Source organism: Schistocerca gregaria, chromosome 2 (assembly GCF_023897955.1).
Source record: "Schistocerca gregaria isolate iqSchGreg1 chromosome 2, iqSchGreg1.2, whole genome shotgun sequence".
Taxonomy (NCBI): Eukaryota; Metazoa; Arthropoda; class Insecta; order Orthoptera; family Acrididae; genus Schistocerca; species Schistocerca gregaria.
Genome location: NC_064921.1, coordinates 598574914 through 598592452, shown reverse-complemented (window position 1 = coordinate 598592452; position 17539 = coordinate 598574914). Strand labels below are relative to the sequence as shown.

The following is a 17539-nucleotide window of genomic DNA, read 5'->3' as shown; positions in this document are numbered from 1 at the left end:
GCCGGGTGTTGGCCCTGTATGCCTCGGTCGTATGCAGTCCTGATTGTGGCGCTAACCTGCACAGCGCCAAACACGCATACGACCATCATTGGCACCAAGGCAGAAGCGACTCTCATCGCTGAAGACGACACGTCTCCATTCGTCCCTCCATTCACGCCTGTCGCGACACCACTGGAGGCGGGCTGCACGATGTTGGGGCGCGAGCGGAAGACGGCCTAACGGTGTGAGGGACCGTAGCCCAGCTTCATGGAGACGGTTGCGAATGGTCCTCGCCGATACCCCAGGAGCAACAGTATCCCTAATTTGCTGGGAAGTGGCGGTGCGGTCCCCTACGGCACTGCGTAGGATCCTATGGTCTTGGCGTGCATCCGTGCGTCGCTGCGGTCCGGTCCCAGGTCGACGGGCAAGTGCACCTTCCGCCGGCCACTGGCAACAACATTGATGTACTGTGGAGACCTCATGCCCCACGTGTTGAGCAATTCGGCGGTACGTCCACCCGGCCTCCCGCATGCCCACTATACGCCCTCGCTCAAAGTCCGTCTACTGCACTTACGGTTCACGTCCACGCTGTCGCGGCATGCTACCAGTGTTAAAGACTGCGATGGAGCTCCGTATGCCATGGCAAACTGGCTGACACTGACGGCGGCGGTGCACAAATGCTGCGCAGCTAGCACCATTCGACGGCCAACACTGCGGTTCCTGGTGTGTCCGCTGTGCCGTGCGTGTGATCATTGCTTGTACAGCCCTCTCCCAGTGTCCGGAGCAAGTATGGTGGGTCTGACACACTGGTGTCAATGTGTTCTTTTTTCCATTTCCAGGAGTGTAAAATGGAGTTTACATGTAAAGACAGGCTTCAAAGTTTTCATGTACACTTGCACATACTGTTGTAAGTTTGTTTCTTCAACAACACAGATTTTATTAGGCACAGATTATTTACAGTCAAATCACAGAAATTAACAGTTCCTGACTCTTCTGGAAATACAAACAACAAAACACTTCTGGATGTAAATACCTCGTGGTGGATGCAGTACTCTCAATGATTGTTAAATAACTCACAAGTCAGTGGTGGAGAACACTGTTTGCAGGTTTGACTGGGAAATGCTTGGATACAAACCACATATTTGGTGCACTCTAATGCCATCAGTTTGTTCACTGAAAACTCAAGGTTTGGTTGAATGGTGCATGAAGACTGTACCGCATTAGGCAGACAGTCGAATCCTTGCACTAACCAAACATCATTGGTAGGTAACAATAACCAAATCAGTGTCCAGGACGTTTTAAAATGGCTTGTTGTGTCACTCCCACTAATCATGCCATCTATAGACCCACCAGAGAGCTTACTGGAAATATCAGCTGGTTGACAAGTGAGGCCATGGTGGCCCCTAGCACCCTTAAATCTGCAATGGGTGTTTTGACATGTGAACTGGTGCTGGCAGATGTATCCTACCGTGCTGTGCTCGTGACCTTGCTGGATGTAAGTATAATTATGTTGAGTGACCCATTAACAGTCTGGAGGGATTTCAAGACATACCATCATTCTCGGTGACAAATGAATGGGTCATTGGAAGAAAGACCTAATCTTCCATTTACTAAGGATTAGTCTGTTCATTTTTTTCCAAGTTATTTGCAAGCTCAGAACAAGTAGCTCAGTATGTACCTTTAAGTAGTACCGCCTACTACATGAACTGCTTTATCCTACTGTATTTGTGGTTTTATTTTTGATTTTACCCAAACATTTAAAATGCAATACCTTGAAATAGACTCTTGCTGAGCCCATGGGACTGTGCTTTTGGGTGTCTGTGTGGGTGTGTGCATGTAAATGTGTGTGCTATTGCTAGAAAAAGAGCTATTGTGAATGCTATTTTCTGTTATGTGTTTCTGTGCTCCATGCATCGCTCCATTGTAGGTGAGTGGCTGCCATTTCCTTATTTTATGTATTACTCCTGCAGGTTAGCACTTTCTTCTGCCAAAGCCTCCAAACAAACAAATCAAATCACATAAATGCTGAAGAAAACTACACTGTACCTTTCTATTTAAACAAAAGTGACCAAAATTTTGTACAAAGTTCGAAACAGTGTGCCTGGAACATATATCTGCATGAGTTGTTATTTATTAACTGAGGGCAGAAACATATAAATACCACAAGTAGATGTTGGTCGTGTAAGTGCTTCCAAGAGTATCAGTGTGGTTCTAGGCAGTGTTCAGAGATATATGAAGATAATAACTGTTCCCAAAAGAACAGATACCATTGACCGTGCAGCTTTTCTAGAATAAATGATAATTAATTGAAATGCTCAGCTGCCGACAGCTGAAAATGCATGCCGCGACCGGGACTGGAACCCGGGAGCTCCTGCTTCCATGACAGATGCTCTATCCATCTGAGCTACTGAGGACACAGATGAATAGTGCAACTGCAGGGACTTATCCCTTGCACGCTTCCCGTGAGACCCAAATTCCCAACTGTCCACAATCTACAAATGTAATGTTCCTAACAGATTTTTGCCCAATATAGGCACACACACACACACACACACACACACACACACACACACACACACACACACACACCAATGGTATCTGTTCTTTCAGGAACAGTTACTATCTTCATATATAGTTGAAAGGCTACCCAGCCATTGACCTTCATCTGTGTGAATGTGTACATGTTGCCTGAACTCTTACTGGAACCGTCACCTTAGTAGGCATGAGTAAATGAGTAATGAGTGGATGGGCAAATATCTATTAGGAACATTACATATGCAGATTGTGGACAGTTGGGAATGTGAGTCTCATGGGAAGCATGCAAGGGATAAGTTCCTGCAGTCGCGCTATTCATCTGTGTCCTTGGTGGCTCAGATGGATAGAGCATCTGCTACGTAAGCAGGAGATCCCAGGTTCGAGTCCAAGTTGGGGCACACATTTTCAGCTGTCCCCATCGAGGTATATCAATGACACATTTCGGCAGCTGAGGATTTCAATTAATTATCAGTGTTCAGAGAGACCTAAACTGATGACCCAAGACACTGAGTCCACTGCCCACCATGAGACTGAATGCACCTGATGGCGCTGCAGGCAGGTGATGAGTTAAAGAAGTAAATAAGAGGAGCAGAGTGGAATGAAGAATCATTTCAACAATGATAGGAGCCACAAATGGGGAAATCCACTGACATAAGTGACTCTGACGAAGTACTTATTATGGCGTAGGTCCCGGAACAAGCATCTCATAAATGGTGAAACTAGTCAGCTGTTTGCATGCTACTGTCACAAGCAGCTATGAAAATTGATTGAAGGAGAGTGAAGCCATTAGCAGAAAATGTGTTGGACGTCTAAACCTCATCACAGAACCTGCAGGTTGGAAGCTACTTTCTCTGTGAAGAAGGGTAGGTGGTGGTCTGTAGCAGATCTGACAACAGAGTTCGGTGCTTATACATGCACAAGCGTTTTAGAACACTGTTTAGTGCTCCACAGCAGACAACATCTATGTATTTGCATGCTGAAATGACACCACCATCACCATCAATTATGGTTGCAGTGGACACAGGATCTTCCAGACTGGACTGTGGAACAATGGAAACATGTCACCTAGTCTGATGAAAAACATTTCTGGTTACACCAGATAAATGGGTGTGTCAGGATACGCCATACACAGGCAGACAAAGGCTGACAGGGACAGTTTCATGTTATGGGGGACCTTCACCTAGGCTTCCATGGGACATGCAGTAGTAATCAAAGGCACCATGAAAGCTGTGCACTACATGCACATTATTGCAGACCATCTGCCTCCCTTCAAGCTTGATGTTTCCCTCAATGGTGACGGCATCTTCCAGCAAGATAACTGGCCTTGCCACAATGCCAGAATGGTACTACAGTGGTCTGATGATCATGATAGTGAACTCACCATCTTCGCCAGCAAAATTGTCTGATTTGAATCTGATGAAATGCACCTGTGACACTCTCAGGTGCCAGCTCTGCATCCACAAATCCCTCACTCATAATTTATAGTATGACCTATGCAAAGACATCTAGAGTCATATATCTCAAGAAATGTACCAAGGACTTGTCAAATCCATGCCATACTTAATCCCTCCTGAACCGCAATTCAAAACACACTATTAAGCAGTTGGTTATAATGTTTTGCATCATCAGTGTATTATGTCAGGTGTATTGATACAAGACATATGGTAGTAGTCTAAACACAGATTTCTTGGTCACAATGTTTTATATGTACTAACTGATCATGTCATAAACCTACAAATTCAGTCATCTGGCTGTTCGATATGTACAATGAAGGATTGTCAAACTTTGTAAGTACAATGATAATCTTACCAACTGATAGGTACTGTTTGTTGGAGTGTGAGGAAGCAAGATTTGTCAGTACTTGTCAATCGACAGACTGTGGGAGGCTAAAGAGTGTTGTTGATGGTGCTTGATCTTGCAACCTCTGAGATTATTAGAAGTTTACTAGAATTGCATCAACACAGGGAAATGAAAAATCCATACACATTATAAAAGTGGAGTTGTGTGTGTGTGTGTGTGTGTGTGTGTGTGTGTGTGTGTGTGTGTGTGTGTGTGTGTTTTCACAAATCCTCCTAAACCACTGGACTGATTTCAACCAAACTTGGTATACATATCCCTCACAGTCAGGCAACAATTGCTGTTGGGGTAAGAGCCATCTACCTATCACGGTTCAGGAAACATGACACCGTAAACAATGAGATGCATGAAAAACTGCCACATCATGCATGATGCTTAAATTTATTACTTCGGTGATATTACCTCTATTTGCACTAAATTTTTCAGATAGCATCCACATATGCCACTAAATGCACCTATCAAATTATGCCATGGTGCCAACATAGTTCATGAGGTATGACATCATAAATACTGAGATGCATGAAAAACTGTTGCACTGACCATGACGTTTAAATTGATTACTTCTTTGCTACTAGCTCTATTCACGACATATTTTTCAGATAGTATCCCAATATGGTGCTAAATGTACCTACACAAATACATCTTTGAATGACACACAGTTCAAGGAATATGATATCACAAATACTCCAATGTATATAAAATACCAGATCATGCGTGAAGTTTTAGTACATTTATTCTTTATTACTGAGACACTCCTACAGCTGAGTCAACTTACAAAAATGCCTGACACCTGGCAGCACTTTTGACAGCTTTCAACTGCTAAGTGCAAATGGCTGTAGGTGAAAACAATAGCCATCTATACAGCTATGAAGAGGTGTTGCCATAAAGACATTTACAAAATAGCATTGTAGACATGTGTAGCAGCTGTACTTACAAATTTCTACATTATGCACATTTCTTTGTAGAACTGTCAATAATTTCAGAGGTATTTTCACAAAGACATGGAAATGAAATTTTTTCAATATTACACTAGCAACACAGTTGTGTGTACATTTCTAGAAGAAAATTGCCAAAATGAATATCCTGGGAATGCTGGATTTCTCAGGTAGTTTGTTATACGTATGTACGTGTGCAAAAATTGAATAACATCTAACATTTTGTGAACTTCCTTAATCTTTGAATGGGTCACAGACAGACCAGACCTCAATCATACTGGGTGTTTGCGGAGCTTAATGTACATATTGTAAAACCTCATTTTTACATTCCCACATTTTATATTTTCCTGCTTTTCATGTTCATTTTTGTAGTCCCTACAGAAGTCCTATTCATTCAATACAATGATTTCCCACCATTAATGATTCTGTGTTACAGCATTTCCTGCATTTTAAGTTTTCTTTGACTTATCATGACCTTTAACATTGACTTTCATACAGGTTTCTGCATGAAGTGTATCATATTCCTGCTACAAGTCATACTTGGAACAAAGCAGAAAACACAGCATTAATGCAGGACACAAGATTTTCATTGTCGGCATGTTGAGTCATGGCTGTCTGTATTATAGGTTTGCAGTGTCTGGAAGAGTGTGAAGGTATGCTGAGTAACTGCCTTAATGATAATAATGATCTAACGATAGTGACTCTAGTAGGAACCTCCCTTCTGCCTCATTGTGTTGTAATTTTTTATTCATTATATCACATTACAATAATGTGTTGTTGGATCACCTCTTTGTTAGTAGCAAAAGCACAACTTCTTATTATTATGCACATGGTGAGTATTTAACATCAACATAGCATATACACCGAAGAGCTCAGAGACTGAATGCCCTCAGGGGGAGGGGGGGGGGGGGGGGGGTTGCACGTATGTGTTCATGTGTTGCACTAAGTAGATAACAAGAATCGGGACTAATGGAGAATCATTGTAGTAATGGTTGAGGGACAGTGAAAACACACGAAGACAACAAGGTGTTGCACATATAAACCCTATCATGGAATATGGAGCGATGGTCTGTAAATCAGAACAAGCGGTAATCTATGGTAGATCTGATGACAGTGGTCAACACTGATGCAAGCACAAGTGTTGCAGAGCGTGCTGTTCAGCACACAATGTCAAACACAGAGCTCCCTGGCAGACGACCCTCAGGTGATCCCATGCTGATCCAATGACACGATCAATTATGACTGCAATTGGCATAGGATTATCAAGACTACACTGTGAAACAATGGAAACATACCACTTCATTGGATGAATCATGTCCTTTGTTGTGCCATGTTCACAAGTGTGTCCAAACACGCTGTCTTCCATGCAAATGGCTGCTCAAGATATTCAGTGCGGCTTCCACAGGACCTGTGCCGGCTGTGGACTATTTGAACATTATTGCAGGCTACCTGCATCCCTTCAAGCTTGATGCCTTCCCCAATGACAATGGCATCTTCTCACAGGATAACTATTTGTATCATGAAGACAGAATCATAAATCATTGATTTGATGAGGACAATAGTAAATTCACACTGATGTCTTGGTCCCCAAATTTGCCTGATCTGAAACCAACAAAATACATCTGGGATGCTATCAGGTGCCAGCTCCACATCCACAAACTATTGGCCCTTAGTTTATCGGAATTTGGCGACCTGTGTGTAGATATCTGGTAACACATAGCTCCAGAAACTTACCGTGGACTTGTCAAATCCATGTCACACAGAGTCTCTGCTGTATTACATTTCAAAGCTGGGCGAAAGTGTCATTAAGCAGGTGGTCATAATGCTTTGGCTCGTGTGTGTGTGTGTGTGTGTGTGTGTGTGTGTGTGTGTGTGTGTCAGTCTCCTGCAAAGAGGAGGTAAAAAGAATGGATCACAGCATAAGGCGAGAAGAAAGATTCCATGAATCAGATTTATGAGGAGTTGGACTTGTGAATGAATGCAGGAGTCCACATTCAGTGAGGCTACTCCACAAATATTTCTTACCATAATCTCTCTCAAGCCAGAGACCAGCAGTCATAATGTCTTATGAATGCTGTACCTATGTTTCCCACAAGGTACAACAATAACAGAAATACCAGTATGAAGAAAAAAATGAGGAAGGGAAACCACTTACCTGCTGCTGATTAATGCATGGTTATTAGACACATTTTTACAGCACAGATATTACTACCTTATAAATTACTGTTCTCTTTCTATTTGCATACATGCACAAGCACTCACTTGCACCTGCTCATGGTGACGCCCACTATTAAATGGTGATTGCTCAGGCTGACAAGAGTGGGGAGTGAGGAATAGGATGTTGCAATTAGGAGGGGGTACAATGTATGGAGCAAGGAGTCGTGAGTAGATAAAGAGAGTTAAGTGGGGCATGATAGATAGGGAGACAGCTGGCTTGCAGTGGACATTGTAAAATGAAGACTGAAAATGGTGGAATTAGAAAAATAAGACAGAGGGAGAGAGATGGAGTGATGAGGAAGGGGTATGGGGGAGGGAGCCTAGTTATACAAACTAATCTGTCCTACTGCCGTGAGCACTACCACAGGGCATCATTATATGCTAACCAGTTTATGGGCCACTTCCTAACCACTCAATCCCAACATCGATTTTCAACTCAGCGTTACTGGTCCTTCTCATTTCAATCAACTACAGTCTTAAATGTTGAACTTCAGTTTTTACAAAGCTCCAGCAAAACCTCTGTTGTTCATATAAAATGCACCAACGACCTCAATACAAAGTCCCACATAGCCTTAACATCTATGGGAGTCACATATGAAGTGGGAGACTGCTGTTAAACAAGTGAGCTGATAATCTTGAGAAACTTTACAGACAGACAATATTCTGCTCAGCTAGTCCAGAATCTGATTTCTTATGAAATTTCTTCCTGTGACACCAAACAACACACTAACATTGTGAATCACTCACTGATCAGTACTCCTCTTATCAACCAGGCCTTGAAAAACTCTGCCACTTCCTGTTTCAGGCTTTGGCTGCCTGTCATCATGCCCTAATATATGGGACATTAAGCGAAAACCCTAACATCATAACTGAAACAAGAATTTTGTAATCAACCAAACCTAGGCAATATCCTAGCCTAGTCTATCTTTATGTCGATCTTACTCGTAAGCTAACAGCACATGGATCTTACCCCTGTAAGCAATCTAGGTATGAGATCTGTCCTTTACACACATTTACCACCTCCTGCGGCAGTGCTTGCACGGGCGATTGCTATCCTGTAAAAGAAAGGATTACATCTCAAACTAACCAAATTATGCACTGACTGTGTTGACATTCCATGTGCCATGTGGCGATAACAATTAACCAGTTGTCTCCATGCAAGGATGACCGATGTCTGTGGCTAACTGTGAACTCAACCACCTACTGCCGAAAAATATAGTATACCACTGCACCGGTGATCTCAATAGCTGTTTCAGTAACTTTATCATTTAGACTGTGTGCCCCTCCTTTCCACCCCCCCCCCCCCCCTCCTCCCAAAAAAGTGCTCACTGTACCAGTTACTCTAAATTAAGTAGATGGGAAATACCCCGTCAGCATATTCTCTGTTGTTGCAGTCCTCCTGGTCTAATATACCTTAGTCCCTTACTCTCTTCCTTACCCTTGCCCTCATTTTATCTCTCCTATAATTTACCATACCACTTCTCCGTTGCCCATGGGCAATTTCCATGAAATTCCCCTTATCTCCCCCCCCTCCTCCCCTCACTTTGTGAATGCCACCTGTTTTAGTCCTCATTCTTATGCTTCTGAGAGCTATCTGCCTCTCCTCACCCTCTGCCTTCTCCTATACATCTTACACCCTCTCAGATGCCACGTGCTTACCCTCACCCTCACTTGTGCCAGCCTGAGCAATTACTCATAAACAGTATGTATCACTGAATTTGGGTCAGAGAGGTTTTGTGTGTGTGTTTGTGCGTGTGCATGTGTGTGTCTCTGTGTGCGTGTGTGTGTGTGTGTGTGTGTGTGTGTGCGTGTACGCTTGAACTAGAGAAAGAGCACAACCATGAAAGCTAGTAACTTCTCTGAGACATTACATGTATCTATGAACAACACATTAGTCAGCTACAGGTGAGAGGCTGCAATCCCAGAAATTACTGTATATGAAGGAACTAACTGTTACACTAATTTAATTTAGTATACCTTTTCCCTTTCTGAAATATGAGGCCTGTTCAAAACATTGTAGGATTTTTGTCTGCAAAATTTTTCTGCACTTATCTTTTATGTATTGTGCATGGTCTCCATCCTCCGCTATTGATGCACCTTTCCCACTGCCGTTTTCACTTCCGGAAGCAGTTTTGTTACATCTCTTGCTGGACTGTGCGAAACGCTGTCTGCAAATTTTCTTTTTATTTTGTCCATCATTGCGAATATTCATCCTTTCAATGGAGTTTTCAACTTTGGAGATAAAAAAAGTCCACAGGGGCCACATCTGTGGAGTACGAAGGATGACTATTTCGTTTTATGTGCAATAGTCATGCATTAACAGGGATGAATATGCAGGTACATTATCGTAATGCATGAGCCATGAATTGTTTCGCCACATTTCAGGCCATTTCCTTCTCACATTTTCTTGCAAGCATCAATTTATGGTGAACTAATCCTTCAAAGTCAAAGAAAACTACCTGCAATGCTTTGACATTTGACCTGGCCTGACAAGCTTTTTTTCAATATTGGAGAACCTCTCCTGACCCACGGTGAAGATTGAACCTTGGTCTCAACATTGTAACCATAGACTCACATCTCATCACTAGGCATGATTCTCTTAAAGAACATCTCATTCTTATTTGCACAATCCAAAAGTTCTTCTGGTCTCTATTCGTGAACCGTGGGACAAACTTGGTGGCAACACGATACATTCCAAGATGCTGTCTCAAGATTTCATGGCATGACCCAATTGAAATATTAGATTCTTCTACAATCTCTCGAACAGTCAATCTTTGACTGGCATGCACAATTTTGTTGACGTTCCTAAAATGAGCATTGTCTGTAGCCATCAAAGGGCACCCTGAATGATGGTCATCCTTAACTTCTGTAAGGCTATTTTTAAACCATATGAGCCATTCATAACACCACACTCATCACCATAGGTTTCCTGCATCATTTGGTGTGTCTCTGTAAAGGCTTTCTTGAGCTTCGTGCAAAATTTAATGTGCATGCGTTGCTCCTCTAACTCTGCCGTCTTGAAATTTGCAAACTGTGGAACACAACGTTCAGCTCAATACAGCACTCAACAATAATCAACAGACATACAACAATAAAACTTGCAGCATTTACACATTAAACACAGGCATGTCCAGGGATGTCAACAATTTTTTACTCCAAAATAACATTGGCGTGAAATTATGAATGTTCTGGAATTTTTTGAACAGACCTCAAATAAAGTGTCTTAAAGAGTGACAAGGAACAAATCAAAATGCAGGCTTCTAAAATGATTTTGTTAGATCATTTATTATTTCAATTTCATTGCAGTGTATGCAACACTTCTGGCGAGTGCCTTTACTAGAAAAAGTATTCTTCATGTGATAAAGAACAGCATATAACAGGTAGAATGTGTTTCACGAGCAAGCCAAGCCACTAACAGGTGTCTAAATAATTTTCTGCAGCATTTTATTCCTCATAATATTTCGCTTAATGAAAAAACTGTTACTGAAGCAATAATTTTCTTCACATGCCAACTGAACACTTTCTTGTGTGTCAACCTGGGTCACTCTTCAGTTCTTTTATGTTTTAAACATTCCAGTCCTGCCTTTGTCCCAGTATTCTATCAGAATTACATTATATGGGCTCCAAAAAAGCCATGATAATCACCTTTGGGAGGAGTGGGAAGGACTGTGGAAAGAATGTTCTTCATTTCAGCATATGATGAAAGTTAGTTGAAGTCCTGGTGAATGGTTTGGTTGTGTTCTTCTGGAGTAGGAAGGTATTAAGTAATGCAGATGGGGGTGGATGAAGAATTAAGGACTTGTGAGGACACGAAGTAGGCAATCTGTTTGTTTGAAGGGCAATACCTGTCTGTGAGGGCCTCAGTAAGACCTTCATCTCACTATGAAGGGGATTGTTTGATGTTGGATATGTCCTGTTCGTGAGTGGCCAGATGGCATAAGATGGATTTTTTAGTGTGGAACAGAAGGCAATTATCAAGATTGAGGTAGCAATAATGGTTGGTGGGATTCGTGAAGATTGAAGTTTTTACTGAGCCATTATACAGAAGGAGATCCAGAAAGTTGGTACACTAAGCTGAGCTGCAGATGAAACAGAAAGGAGAGAAGGTGTTAAGTATGTGGAGGAATGAAAATATCATGAGTGAACCTGCTTAGGATTTAGGTACCTAGGAATGTTTCGTTCTTCTGGCACATCAAAAGGCTGATGCAGGAAGGTGTCCAGTGGGTGACCATCCTGGCATAATCATGAGGTGGCTAGAAAGGTTTCCTCTAGGTGGGCATAAACAGATTTGAATATGAGAGAGCCATATCTCCACCATGATAGGCATACTTTTTATACTTGCTTATGAAGAGTTGAGTCTTAAATGTGTCAAATCTTTCACAGTTTTGTAAAATTCAGATTTTTAATTATGCATCTACCCTGAGTACTACTATGAAAGATGTGTTCACGTCATAAAATACTGACTAAAACGCATTTTTAATGTGCCAATCACAGTGCAGGCCTCGTACAGGTTGGTCAAGACCAACAAACTACAACACACACTTTGACCTGGTGCTCTCTCACTAAGCTAAGGCAGAATGGTTCATGAGTGACACAGATTAGTACAATAAATCCACAAATGCAGAAACTTGATGCTCATCAAATATAGTAACAAGTTGGCCCAAGCCCCAGCAACACACTTCTGTAGTTGCACCATCGAAAAGTATAGACCAAATCTGAATTGAACACATTATGATGAAAAAGATCAAAGACTTTATTTAGAGGGAGCTTTCCTAAAGTATTGGAAATGTTCTTTGCATCTGTACCACCTAATGCTGGTAGAAGTGCCATCCACGAAAACAATCTAAAGCTCTAACAAGTGGATCCAGCATATTCCTTTTTATCATTTGTGTCACGTGAGTCAGAGTAGCACTAACTTGTATCAATGTGTGGAATATACATGAAGTATATACTACAATCTATTGAAACAATATTTATCTTCTTTCTGAATGTCAGGAAGATATTATATCAGCTTATCACTCTTTAATACTTGTCACAAAGGCATAATTTGGTTCATGCCAGCACTGAAGTTACAGTGGGCATGTTTCTTACCTTCCAACAGTAAGTGCAGCATAGACTATCATTCATTAAAATTTTATAATCAAGTTACTCATTTTTTGTTGCTTTGTGCTATAGGTATATACACAACTATCTTTAACACTAGAATAGCAGAATATCTGACATTTCTAAAATGATCGAGTCATTTTGACCTCAAAAAGTGCTTTCATATTTGACTTAAGCAAGTACTTTATTTTAGTCTGTGTTAATCCCTAAAATTTTATGAGTTATAACAATAATTATTTAACACAATAATTAATATATTACTTACCTACCACAACAACAAAATTTCTTGCCAATTTTTTGTTGCCTCTGCTAATAAGTTTCCTAAATTGTAGACTTCCATATATTAAGTATTTGTAGAACCTTCTAGACATATTTAGTGCATGTGGTCCATATTGTACTCACATGTGTTTGGCATGCATCTTTGTTGCACATATCACTCAAGTCACTGAAATCTACAAGATGCACTTACCATAAGCGATCTGTCTTTAACATGCACAGTTTCTGTGACACTTTACACACCTTTGCAGAGGCTGATTTGGCACTTCTTTTGCCTTCTAGATACTTCTGATCCCATATCCTCTTCTCTTGTCTATTCTTCTTGCTGCCTTTTTTTTTTTTTTTTTTTTGTTCTCATGAGTTCATTTGCGATGTGAAATATGAACTTCTTCCTTTCCATTTTCTTGTTCGTTACTATTTTGTAGATGATCAACCATTTATTTCCACCATGTCCAAGAAGTTGTAGGAACCATGTATCGTCCATCTGCTACATGCAGTATCCAGAACAAATTTTAGCTCTGCGGTGGAGTGTGCACTGACAAAAAACTTCCTGACACATAGTTTTAATCTGCCATGAGATTTAAACCTTTGTAAGGATATTTATGGGTCATTTGATCAACAACATTCACCCCAAACTTATTTGCACTGTAGAATGTTAGGGTTTCCAGGTTTCTGCTTTCCTTCTTTGCTTACTGTTACTTCAGCATGCAGTGTACTCAGACAAATTACAGTTTTATTCCTCTTTCGTTGGCATACGATCACTGTGCAATTTGTGTTGCCAGTCTGGCACAGGACTGTGGTGCAGTGTATTTCAATATTTAGCTTCTTTACCTAATCATGGATTTCATAACGGGTATTGTTCATTGTACCAAACATGGAAATTTTCTTTTCTCTGACCTTCTTAGCAAGTTGAAGAGATGTGATGAGGTTGTCTGTCATCACATTTCTTTGTTGATTTACACACAGGTCCTTGAGACGCAGAACAATGCACTCTCCAAGTGACTGCATCCCTTTGTGTATGTCAAGATGTGGAAATGCAATATTTATATAGCCTGCTGCTACAATGGCAGCAATCCAGACTTTAAGAGTATATTTGTAAGGTTTGTTGGGCTTTAATTGTGTGAACCTTCACCTTGACTTGCTTGGTAATAATGCTTGCATTTTCTCCAAAATGATAAAAATAACTGTTCTCCATAAACTTTCCCAAATTTCAAATACAAGAGCAAATTTGTATCCCTGTTGGCAGGTGCTCAGCTCACATTCATTTTTCATAGAAATGGAGAAATCTGAGAAACTGCCAACACCTCTCCCTTGATGATAGTACGCTGTCAAGCATGCAACAAAAGATGATCCACAGATATACCTTTTGAAAAAATGAAACCCTAAAATATATGAGGGCCATCAATATTCCCAGTTTCTCAAGTGACACAGTTCAATCATTGTTTTTTAGTACTAACATTTGATTCTGTGTATTTTTTGATGAGATGTGCCCACTGCTTCATTAAAAATGACAGTTTTCTACTTGTTGGAAAAAGTAAACAGTGGAACCTCCTCTCTCCTTTAGAATGTTTACAGCTGATCTTCATTCAGAAACTAAAAAAAAATTTATCTCCCACTCGGCTCCATTCCTAGTGACAGTCTTTGCAGACACTTTGAATTGGGGCTGCTGTGATGGATGATGTGAGGATTGATATATATCATCTACATCTACATCTAGATAGATACTCTGCAAGCAATTGTATGGTATGTGGCAGAGGGTACCCTGTACCACTACTTGTCATTTACTTCGTGCTTCATTCGCAAATAGAGTAAGGAAAAAGTGACTGTCTGTATGCCTCTGTATAAGCCCTAATTTCTCTTATCTCATCTTAATGGCCTTATATGCAATGTATGTTGGCAGCAGTAGAATTGTTCAGCAGTCAGCTTCAAATGCTGGTTCTCTAAATTTTCTCAATACTGTTTCTTGAAAACAACATCACCTTCCCTAAACTGATTACCACCTGAGCTCTTAAAGCATTTCTGTGGCACTTACATGTTGTTCAAACCTACCGATAACAAATCTAGCAGCCTGCCTCTTCCTTCAATCCTACCTCACAAGGATCATAAACACTTGTGCAGTACTCAAGATAATGTCGCACCAGTGTTCTTTATGCGGTCTACTTTACAGTATCCCTACCACAGTTCTCACATACTCATTTCACTTCATATCGTTTTGCAACATTATGCCCACACTTAAATGACTTGACGGTGTCAAGTAGGACATTAGTAATACTTATCCAAACATTCCCACTCATCTGCATTAACTTTTTTTCCCCATTTAGGGCTAGCTGCCTTTCATCACACCAACTGGAATTATTGTGTAATTCATCTTGTATTTGCCTACAGCCACTCAACTTCGACACCTTATCGTACGTCACAACATCATCAGTGAACAACTGCAGATTGCTGCTCAACCTGTCAGCCAAATCATTTATGTATATAGAGAACAAGAACAGCAATCCTGACAGTACCCTTGTCTCCAATAAACACATGCCATCAAGGACAATGCATTGTGTTCTATTATTTAAGATGTCTTCAAGCCACTCATGTATCTGTGAACTTATTCCATGTGCTTGTACCTTCGTTAACAGCCTGCAGTAGGGCACTATGTAAAATGCTTTCCAGAAATCTAGAAATATGGAATCTGCCTGATACTCTCCATCCACAGTTCTCAGTACATCATATGAGGAAAGGGCAAGCTGAGTTTGCATAAGCGATGCTGTCTAAGCCCTGCTGATTTGTGCACATAAGCTTCTCAGTCTCATGAAAGTTTATTTTATTCACACCGAGAATCTGCTCAAGGATTCTGCAGCAATCAGAAGGTAGAGATATTGATCTGTAATCTTTCAGGGCCGTTCTTTTACCTTTCTTGTATACAGGAGTCAACTGCTCTTTTTACTGGTTGCTTGGTACTTTGCACTGGATGAGAGATTCACGATAAATGCAAGCTAAGTAAGGCACCAATGTAATAGATTACTGTTTGTAAAATCAAACTGGGACATGGTGATTTACTTGCTTTCAAATCTTTCTCTATGCCAGGTGTGTTTATTACTATGTCCTCCATATGGGAGTCCATCTGATGGCCAAATGACAATACAATTCTCCTGTGTGAACGATTTCTTGAACATGAAATTTAAAACTTCAGCTTTCATTTTGCTATCTTCAACTGCCACACCAGACAGATCAACAAGGGAGTGAATGGAGGCCTTAGAATCACTTACCAATTTTACATACGACCATAATTTTCTCAGGTTCTCTGCCAGATCTTTTGCATCTGAATCCATCTTCTCTAATCTCTCCACATTCACAATGTCTTCATCTTCACTTGTCTCTGGTACAAAATCTCCATCTTCAGCTGTGAAGAGAGTTTCCAATTCAACAGCGGAATTCTTTAAATGAAGTATCATATCTTCACCAGAAACTGCACACTGATAGGGCATGTTTAAAAATGTCTTCCATGGACAAAGAATATTATCTGAATGACATGTTGTAAACTGTAGCAGACTGGAATTTGTAAATACCAAAACACAATGAGCAGCAACAGCTGTGCATGATTACTGATTGCTGCCACTTTAGTATTAGATTATTTCCATTTATTCAGAAGAGAAATTACAGAGTTGTCAAACAGACCACTATTATCATTCTAAGCTATATAAAATGAAATGTCCAAGAAAATGTAAATGATTTGTAAATCCTTAGATATGACATTGAAGTAGAAGGTAGGACACAGGCTATTTTGACCCCTTTCACTGTTAAAGAATCACTTGGCACTATTCATAGAATCTGCAGTTTTTAATGTATGTAAATTAAACATTGCACAAATTCAGTAAGATTTCAGAAAAGTTACTATTTCAGGTGAGCTATGGTGAGTCTAACAATAAAGTTCATATCAGGGATCTCTTGAGGCCATGCCCACATCGCATCCAGCTGATATATGGGACACCCACCTTTTATCAATCTGACAAACACTTCTAGCAGGTTTTAATTTATCAGTTATAAAGGCCTCGGAGAAGCTTCAGGATAGCATAAAATAATGTTGTAGAGATAATTTATATGACCTGAGGATGTGCCTAAATTTGGGTGAAACTGGTCACAATTTTAATAAAAAAATCTTCTACAGGCAAAGAGGCGTTTTTGTCTTCCTATTATAAAAACATACTACTACAACTGAGGACTTAAGTCTTTTTTGCTTACTTAGGAGTTTGGTGCTGAAGTTATCATCAGAACTCTCCACTTCTGAATCAACAATTATGCCACCAAACCGATCCTTCTTGCCTTTAAAAAGATTGCAAGTAACTGTAGCTGAATCTGGAAGGCTCATTTTCCTTACTGTTGTTCCTGTCTTCTTACAATATTTTGTCTGAAGTTCCCTGCAAAAATAAACTGCCAATATATGAGGACTGGAAATAGAACAAAATAAATGTTTTCACTCATTATTTTAAATCTTACGTTACCTCCAGGTGTTAAGTGTCTGATTGCACATGTGTAAGAAAATCAAAAGTAACTATGAAAAACTATTTTATTAAACGCATTTTTGTGAGTGTTTTTAAAGAATTATTACTAAGCCTATTAAGATAGATTAATGTGTGTGGATGTAT

The 17539-nt window shown here is 40.4% G+C and overlaps 1 protein-coding gene across 4 annotated transcripts in view; it reads right to left on the bottom strand.

Annotated features, from left to right (window-relative positions):
* LOC126334529 (uncharacterized) overlaps window positions 1–17539 on the bottom strand; it is a 113087-nt gene that overhangs the window by 50022 nt on the left and 45526 nt on the right. For 2 of the 4 annotated variants that reach the window (XM_049996885.1, XM_049996883.1), the window contains exon 2: window positions 17136–17311. In XM_049996885.1, the coding sequence (XP_049852842.1) occupies window positions 17136–17311 (176 nt within the window). Of the gene's footprint in view, window positions 1–17135; window positions 17325–17539 lie in introns of all 4 variants that reach the window. The other 2 variants (XM_049996884.1, XM_049996886.1) reach the window with 1 other exon arrangement.